The 10,000-nt window shown below is 37.7% G+C and overlaps 1 protein-coding gene across 1 annotated transcript in view; it reads right to left on the bottom strand.

The window, feature by feature from the left end:
• Nucleotides 1-1,029, bottom strand: part of LOC138003097 (extracellular calcium-sensing receptor-like) — an 8,975-nt gene extending 7,946 nt beyond the window's left edge. Inside the window, exons 1-2 of the mRNA XM_068849039.1 lie at nt 839-1,029; nt 1-710 (exon numbers count right to left, since the gene is read on the bottom strand). The exon at nt 1-710 is cut by the window's left edge and continues 252 nt beyond it. Of these exons, the coding sequence (XP_068705140.1) occupies nt 1-201 (201 nt within the window). The 5' untranslated portion in view covers nt 202-710; nt 839-1,029. The remainder of the gene's footprint in view (nt 711-838) is intronic.
• Between the last annotated feature and the right edge of the window lie 8,971 nt (nt 1,030-10,000).

The raw sequence follows: 10,000 nt of genomic DNA, 5'->3' as shown, positions 1-10,000 counted from the left end.
CTCTACCTTGAAGACGAAAGCTTCGACAAGGAAAAGCCCTTCTTCTCGTACGATACCACAGTCATGGCCTCTGGTGATTGGGAACAGGGCTCCGAGGATGAAATTGCCTTCTTGGAATCTTCTCCACCTAACCTGAGAGTTGACAGTTATTTCGACCCATATGCAACAAAGCAAAAAGCACAGTAGGGCCCAGATGTGCATTTCGGTGCGGTGAAAATCAACTTCAACGAAGAAATACAACGACAATTCAATCCACTGGACTTATGCGAACAATTGCGCATTTAAACGTTTTCCCCAGTGAGTTTTACTTGGATCAGTACACTTGCTGAACTCTGTTCGCATGCAGTACGATTCATCTGCAGCCAAAGTTCGTTACAACTTAGCTGATTCAGTGTTTTCTCAGAATTAGCCACTTTCGTTACTTCATGCAACGTATGTCCGAAAACCGGATTAAAGCCCTTCGCGACAAAGTCGTTTGCTAAATGCGGGGATTTGCAGAAAATAACTTTCACGTACTCACCACTGAACATTGAGTTGGTCTGAAGTTTGCAGTTCCTTGACGTGCTGTTTTATTATTTCTGAAACTATGTTTCAAGATATCGGTCAATTAAAAACAGAAACCAATCTCATAGTATTCCGCCAATGAACGCCGTCAAATGACAGCAAAGAACGACAGATGAAACGAACTTCTCAGCAACATGCTTCCTTCCCTGAAATAACAAATGCAAAAATACAAAAAATATCCGGTCTAAAACTTTCAATCGACAGGAAAATCTAAAGCAGTTTACGAAATCATAACATCCTCATAAAAGCACGGTGAAATTTCCTCACGACTTACAATCTCACCCACTTTAAATTCCAATTTCAAGAACGAAGCTGTCCTACTTGGCAGTCGATAGAGCCAATCGAGGTTGCTGTAGTCTCAAACCGTCATATTTTCCTAACAAACACTTCTTTCCTGTTTGGAGAATACAAACGAACACTAGACTGCTGACGAAACCTGGAAGGAAGGCACCACCTCTTAACGTGAACTTGAACATTTTGTATCTTCATTATTTCTTTTTCATTGTCATATTAGTGACACCAATTTCCCGAGAATAGTTGCTGTCGAATAGAAAAGACAAAGAAATCCTGTCCACCTATTCGAAGCTCCTTTTGCAGATAATCTTTACGAAGAAACATGTGAATTTGCCCTGAAACACGTGAATTATTCTATAAACACGTAATTTTTTAACTCGAGATTTTCTGAAGTACAGAAAATTTGGCAAAAAAAGCAATCTAAGAAACGTTTCTTTGCCACTTCTAAATGTTCTGGCAAATATTTGCAATACGCTTTGTAATATTGTCCAAAAAAGTTCTCACGTACGACAGATATGCTGTAATTTATTTTATGCTGACCACTTCATCGTTGAATAACTCACTAAAAAAAATGGAGCTTTACAACTAATCTTCTGAGAATTATTGACACATTACTTATAGCCTTTACCATGTCACTGGTAAATCCATGGAAATTTCTATGTACAAGGGTGGATAAAAAGTACTTATTATTTCTGTAAATTTACCGTGCCAATTTGTAAATCCATGGAAATTTCCATGTAAAGGCCTGGAACAAAATCATTTATATTCTTGTAATTTCCATGTATAAGGCTGGAACGAAACATTTATATTCTTGTACTTATACCATGCCAATTGTAAATCCATGGAAACTCTGCGTACAAGGCTGAAAAAAACACGTGAATTTGCCCTGAAACATGCATGAATTATTCTATTATAATACACACCGAAAAATTACTCCATTCTGATTCGCTAAGACAAATGAAATTTCCAGGTGGCACCGCATGAAAAGGGAAAAACCCAAGCTATCGAACTGGTCATTTAGCGAAGAAACTTAGAGATAGCGAATGAAATGCGAGCCTAGCTGGATAGTACAATTTTTGCGCGATATGAGTGTGACTACCTCAAATTTTTATGCATATTATTGGTTTAGGTAATCGCCAGATTTTTTTGCCCTATGGGCTGGTACAATTTTCTTCGAGATTGAAAAATGTGCTAGTGTTTATTTTTTCCTAATAATATACACGAAAAAAATTTCAACGCGTTGATTGGCTGAGTGTTGCACTGATAGCCAATCAAATGCGAGCCCTGGATGGTGCAATTCATGGCGCAATTTTCTCGTGATTGCGTGATACGCGTGCGTTGCTTCTGCTTAACCATCGCGAATTTTTTCATGTATATTATTAATAGTAATCACATAATTTTTCTCGTGTAATTCACTACTTGCACAATCCTATAATACACCTCTAATACCCCCAAGACTTTTGCATAACCATTGTTTGCAATTTCTCCTGGGACATGAAAATGTCCCAAGAGAAGTCGAAAACAATGCCTATGCAGAATTTTTTTTTTTTGGGGGGGGGGGGGGGGGTAAAAGAGGTGTATTATGGGATTTGTGCAAGTAGTGAATTTGAAATAAATAAGCACTTGTAAATTTTTTCAAAGACTACAAATTGCACTCGCCGTGCGGGCTCGGTTCGTCACGACTCACGACGTACAATCTCACCTACTTTAAATTCCAATTTCAAGAACGAAGCTGTTCTACTTGGCAGTCGGCAGAGCCAATCGAGGTTGCTATAGTCTCAAACCGTCATATTTTCCTAACAAACACTTTTCTCGTGTTTGGAGAATACAAACGAACACTAGACTGCTGACGAAACCTGGAAGGAAGGCACCACCTCTTAACGTGAACTTGAACATTTTGTATCTTCATTATTTCTTTTTCATTGTCATATCAGTGACACCAATTTCCCGAGAATAGTTGCTGTCGAATAGAAAAGACAAAGAAATCCTGTCCACCTATTCGAAGCTCCTTTTGCAGATAATCTTTACGAAGAAACATGTGAATTTGCCCTGAAACACGTGAATTATTCTATAAACACGTAATTTTTTAACTCGAGATTTTCTGAAGTACAGAAAATTTGGCAAAAAAAGCAATCTAAGAAACGTTTCTTTGCCACTTCTAAATGTTCTGGCAAATATTTGCAATACGCTTTGTAATATTGTCCAAAAAAGTTCTCACGTACGACAGATATGCTGTAATTTATTTTATGCTGACCACTTCATCGTTGAATAACTCACTAAAAAAATGGAGCTTTACAACTAATCTTCTGAGAATTATTGACACATTACTTATAGCCTTTACCATGTCACTGGTAAATCCATGGAAATTTCTATGTACAAGGGTGGATAAAAAGTACTTATTATTTCTGTAAATTTACCGTGCCAATTTGTAAATCCATGGAAATTTCCATGTAAAGGCCTGGAACAAAATCATTTATATTCTTGTAATTTCCATGTATAAGGCTGGAACGAAACATTTATATTCTTGTACTTATACCATGCCAATTGTAAATCCATGGAAACTCTGCGTACAAGGCTGAAAAAAACACGTGAATTTGCCCTGAAACATGCATGAATTATTCTATTATAATACACACCGAAAAATTACTCCATTCTGATTCGCTAAGACAAATGAAATTTCCAGGTGGCACCGCATGAAAAGGGAAAAACCCAAGCTATCGAACTGGTCATTTAGCGAAGAAACTTAGAGATAGCGAATGAAATGCGAGCCTAGCTGGATAGTACAATTTTTGCGCGATATGAGTGTGACTACCTCAAATTTTTATGCATATTATTGGTTTAGGTAATCGCCAGATTTTTTTGCCCTATGGGCTGGTACAATTTTCTTCGAGATTGAAAAATGTGCTAGTGTTTATTTTTTCCTAATAATATACACGAAAAAAATTTCAACGCGTTGATTGGCTGAGTGTTGCACTGATAGCCAATCAAATGCGAGCCCTGGATGGTGCAATTCATGGCGCAATTTTCTCGTGATTGCGTGATACGCGTGCGTTGCTTCTGCTTAACCATCGCGAATTTTTTCATGTATATTATTAATAGTAATCACATAATTTTTCTCGTGTAATTCACTACTTGCACAATCCTATAATACACCTCTAATACCCCCAAGACTTTTGCATAAACATTGTTTGCAATTTCTCCTGGGACATGAAAATGTCCCAAGAGAAGTCGAAAACAATGCCTATGCAGAATTTTTTTTTTTTTGGGGGGGGGGGGGGGGTAAAAGAGGTGTATTATGGGATTTGTGCAAGTAGTGAATTTGAAATAAATAAGCACTTGTAAATTTTTTCAAAGACAACAAATTGCACTCGCCGTGCGGGCTCGGTTCGTCACGACTCACGACGTACAATCTCACCTACTTTAAATTCCAATTTCAAGAACGAAGCTGTTCTACTTGGCAGTCGGTAGAGCCAATCGAGGTTGCTGTAGTCTCAAACCGTCATATTTTCCTAACAAACACTTTTCTCGTGTTTGGAGAATACAAACGAACACTAGACTGCTGACGAAACCTGCAAGGAAGGCACCGTCTCTTAACGTGAACTTGAACATTTTGTATCTTCATTATTTCTTTTTTAATTGTCATATTAGTGACACCAATTTCCCGAGAATAGTTGCTGTCGAATAGAAAAGACAAAGAAATCCTGTCCACCGATTCGAAGCTCTTTTTGCAGATAATCAGTTAGGAAGAAACATGTGAATTTGCCCTGAAACACGTGAATTATTCTATAAACACGTAATTTTTTAACTTGAGATTTTCTGAAGTACAGAAAATTTGGCAAAAAAAGCAATCTAAGAAACGTTTCTTTGCCACTTCTAAATTTTCTGGCAAATATTTGCAATACGCTTTGTAATATTGTCCAAGAAAGTTCTCACGTAAGACAGATATGCTGTAATTTATTTTATGCTGACCACTTCATCGTTGAATAACTCACTAAAAAATGCAGCTTTACAACAAATCTTCTGAGAAATATTGACACATTACTTATAGCCTTTACCATGTCACTGGTAAATCCATGGAAATTTCTATGTACAAGGGTGGATAAAAAGTACTTATTATTTCTGTAAATTTACCATGCCAATTTGTAAATCCATGGAAATTTCCATGTAAACGGGCCTGGAACAAAATCATTTATATTCTTGTAATTTCCATGTATAAGGCTGGAACGAAACATTTATATTCTTGTACTTATATCATGCCAATTGTAAATCCATGGAAACTTCTGCATACAAGGCTGAAAAAAACACGTGAATTTGCCCTGAAACATGTGAATTATTCTTTTATAATACACACCGAAATATTTCTCCATTCTGATTCGCTAAGACAAATGAAATTTCCAGGTGGCACCGCATGAAAAGGGAAAAACCCAAGCTATCGAACTGGTCATTTAGCGAATAAACTTAGAGATAGCGAATGAAATGCGAGCCTAGCTGGATAGTACAATTTTTGCGCGATATGAGTGTGACTATCTCAAATTTTTATGCATATTATTGGCCTATGGGTTGGTACAATTTTGTTCGAGATTGAAAAATGTGCTAGTGTTTATTTTTTCCTAATAATATAGACGAAAAAAATTTCAGCGCGTTGATTGGCTGAGTGTTGCACTGATAGCCAATCAAATGCGAGCCATGGATGGTGCAATTCATGGCGCAATTTTCCCGTGATTGCGTGATACGCGTGCGTTTAACCATCGCGAATTTTTTCATGTATATTATTAAGAGTAATCACATGATTTTTCTCGTGTAATTCACTAGTTGCGCAATCCTATAATACACCTCTAATACCCCCCAAGACTTTTGCATAACCATTGTTTGCAATTTCTCCTGGGACATGAAAATGTCCCAAGAGAAGTCGAAAACAATGCCTATGCAGATTAATATATTTTTTTTTTTTGGGGGGGGGGGGGTAAAAGAGGTGTATTATGGGATTTGTGCAAGTGAATTTGTGAATTTGAGATAAATAAGCACTTGTAAATTTTTTCAAAGACTACAAATTGCACTCGCCGTGCGGGCTCGTTTCCTCACGACTCACGACGTACAATCTCACCTACTTTAAATTCCAATTTCAAGAACGAAGCTGTCCTACTTGGCAGTCGATAGAGCCAATCGAGGTTGCTGTAGTCTCAAACCGTCATATTTTCCTAACAAACACTTCTTTCGTGTTTGGAGAATACAAACGAACATTAGACTGCTGACGAAACCTGCAAGGAAGGCACCGTCTCTTAACGTGAACTTGAACATTTTGTATCTTCATTATTTCTTTTTTAATTGTCATATTAGTGACACCAATTTCCCGAGAATAGTTGCTGTCGAATAGAAAAGACAAAGAAATCCTGTCCACCGATTCGAAGCTCTTTTTGCAGATAATCTTTACGAAGAAACATGTGAATTTGCCCTGAAACACGTGAATTATTCTATAAACACGTAATTTTTTAACTTGAGATTTTCTGAAGTACAGAAAATTTGGCAAAAAAAGCAATCTAAGAAACGTTTCTTTGCCACTTCTAAATTTTCTGGCAAATATTTGCAATACGCTTTGTAATATTGTCCAAGAAAGTTCTCACATAAGACAGATATGATGTAATTTATTTTATGCTGACCACTTCATCGTTGAATAAAAAATGGAGCTTTACAACAAATCTTCTGAGAACTATTGACACATTACTTATAGCCTTTACCATGTCACTGGTAAATCCATGGAAATTTCTATGTACAAGGGTGGAGCAAAAGTACTTATTATTTCTGTAAATTTACCATGCCAATTTGTAAATCCATGGAAATTTCCATGTAAAGGCCTGGAACAAAATCCTTTATATTCTTGTAATTTCCATGTATAAGGCTGGAACGAAACATTTATATTCTTGTACTTATACCATGCCAGACTTCTGCGCACAAGGCTGAAAAAAACACGTGAATTCGCTCTGAAACACGTGAATTATTCTATATAATACACACCGAAAAATTTCTCCATTTTGATTCGCTAAGACAAATGAAATTTCCAGGTGGCACCGCATGAAAAGGGAAAAACCCAAGCTATCGAACTGGTCAATTAGCGAAGAAACTTAGAGATAGCGAATGAAATGCGAGCCTAGCTGGATAGTACAATTTTTGCGCGATATAAGCGCGACTATCTCAAATTTTTATGCATATTATTGGTTTAGGTAATCGCCAGATTTTTTCGCCCTATGGGCTGGTACAATTTTGTTCGAGATTGAAAAATGTGCTAGTGTTTATTTTTTCCTAATAATATACATGAAAAAAAATTCAGCGCGTTGATTGGCTGAGTGTTGCACTGATAGCCAATCAAATGCGAGCCCTGGATGGTGCAATTCATAGCGTAATGTTCCCGTGATTGCGTGATACGCGTGCGTTGCTTCTGCTTAACTATCGCGATTTTTTTCCTGTATAGCAATCACACGATTTTTCTCGTGCAATTTGAAATAAATAAGCACTTGTACATTTTTTCAAAGACTACAAGTTGCACTCGCCTATAGTTAATGCATGGAGATGGTTAAGAAACTAGACAAGTTCTTTTGTTTCATGTTTTTGTCCGTATTTTTGGCCTTGACCCTGCACAAAACACGCCTTTTTTCGAGAAGATAACCAATCAAATCCTTCGATTAAATTATGCGCAACTAATTTGCGAACCCGTGCGAAGGGAAAACAAAAGATTGTGCAGTGTCACGGTCAATTCAGCATCGATTGCAACAATATTGTTCTCGCTTTTGAAAGTTCTACGGTTTCATAAGCAGTCCCTTTGCGTCTCGGAAAAACATTACTCGCGCTTATTTGTTCCAAGTTGCACTCGAAAATCATGTGATTATTTACCTGTAAGAATGTGTGTTATAAAAAACAACAACAACAAAAAAAAAACACAGTGAGCTCGTTTTATTAAAAAAGAAACTTTCTCATTGTCTGTCACTAATATTTCGCCTGTTTTCTCGTGGTCTCAGCACAGGTAACCCAGGCTCACTGTGTGTGCCACATTGGTAAATATAAAGAACATATGAGGCGAAGTTTAGGTATGGAAATTTGCTAGAAAATGGAAATAAAATCGATGAAACTTACCATGTGGTGAGCTGTTGTTGTCTTTAATACGTACACGAAGTTTCGGGGAAAATGGTCCCCGTTCACCTTCCTTCATAGTGTAGTGACATGGTAGGAGAGTGAAGCCAGCGTCGGGACTCCGATCGACCCAAAACAAGCACGATTTGTTTCGCGAAAATCGAATCCAGTCGCTAAATAAACACGCCAGGCTCGTGGAACATGATTTTCTATAAACCATGAATCCACTGAAGCATCTCCAGGTAGCAACGCGAAGCCACCAGGCTCCGTAGAACTTGTAAGTTAACCTGCTAAAATGGCGGCCAGAAACCGTGGCACTGAACTCGGGACGCCTGGTGATGAGTATAATAAGTTTCCCTGGAGGGAGGGGAGTCCCAAATCTCACTAACCCTAACCCTATAACTTCGAGTACGTATTCGAGTAAGACAAAAACAGCTCACCACATGGTAAGTTTCATCGATTTTTATTTCCATTTTCTAGCACATTTCCAGACCTAAATTTCGCCTCATATGTTCTCTATGTTTACCAATGTGGCACACACAGTGAACCTGGGTTACCTGTGGTCTCAGTTGCTCTCATTCATGTAGAGCATCGTTTTATTTGTCGCCAGCTTACTGTTTTTTTTTTTGTATCTCAGCCTCTTTCCTCGTTGTACGACATATTAAATAAGATATATACTTAGCTTGTTTTGGTTGTCTTCAAACGTTTTGCTTGTTATACTGTGCATTCACTGAAGCAAGGGACACTTTTGTCTAATTGGTTGATAATTTGCTTGTGCCCAGGTTTTTTTGACACGCGCGCGAGCGAAATAACAAACAAAATGGCGGCCGAAGATGTCTTGATCGATTACTTGCTCCTCGAATTTTTTAAGGCCGGTTTATATGGTACGATCTGTCGGCCGATTTTGTCGGGCCGATAAGTCGTACCGTGTAAATTGTGTAAAACTTGTAATTTTTCCTCCAAAGATCTCCCAGTTGCCCTTTTAGAATCTACTATTTTGAACTTCTTTACAGTCCTCGCTCTTGCGTGATCGAAGTTTCGTCGGTGGCTTCATGCACAATTGAGTTGGGCAGATTTCCGAGTTAAAATGTTGTCATAGATCAATTGAGGTAGGAGTTCAGCCGAGGCCGCGCTGTCAGTTGAAGTCTGCTCAGGTGAGATGACTTCGCTATGCCTTTCGTTTTGTATATAATCTTAAGCTAACATAAGCAAGCACAGCGTATTAAATCTTCTTTTAAAAGTTAATGTATTTTACTTTCCTTCTTGTAAACAAAAAAAAAAAAAACTCTTCACCAATTGTAATTACTAGTTTCAAATAGCAACTTGTGTGGAGGTTTTGCTAAATCGCCATAGATTGAAATCGGGGGTTAGATAATAGGGGAACTGCAGCAAGCTGCCACAGTAGATAGTTGATGAAGGTGCAAGCTATTGTTATTTCCTATTTTTCTGTGTCCTTTAAATTCGATTGTTTTTCAGGAAAGATTTCCAGTAGTAGAAGCTCTCGGAACCTGCCATAGTTTGGAATTGTAAGCAGCTTCTAATTTTTTTTTAAGTCTATTGTTTCAATTGCTTAATCTTTTGTTTTTGGCTAGGGCAGCGAGCCAATCACATTATACGTTATGTTTTTGGTTAGGGTAGCGAGCCAATCACATTATACGTTATGTTTTTGGTTAGGGTAGCGAGCCAATCACATTATACGTTATGTTTTTGGTTAGGGTAACGAGCCAATCACATTATACGTTATGTTTTTGGTTAGGGTAACGGGCCAATCACATTATACGTTATGTTTTTGGTTAGGTAGCGAGCCAATCACATTATACGTTACAAGAACTGCTACATCACCCAAAATTTCCTATTTTTTTGTGCTCATGGCTGGAGAAAAATGTTGTAAGCTTGTGCTTCATGTTAATAAAACAGTTATATTGAACCTCGCAATGATGACTTCACTTGTGCATTTCCAACTGCTATTTTGTTCCTAATTTTAGGTTAAGAAAACCGGTTTTCTTATTTTGACTCTTTT

This window comes from Montipora foliosa, chromosome 5, assembly GCF_036669935.1.
Source record: "Montipora foliosa isolate CH-2021 chromosome 5, ASM3666993v2, whole genome shotgun sequence".
NCBI classification, from domain to species: domain Eukaryota; kingdom Metazoa; phylum Cnidaria; class Anthozoa; order Scleractinia; family Acroporidae; genus Montipora; species Montipora foliosa.
Note: the sequence above shows the minus strand (reverse complement) of the source record. Positions and strands in the feature narration are given on the sequence as shown.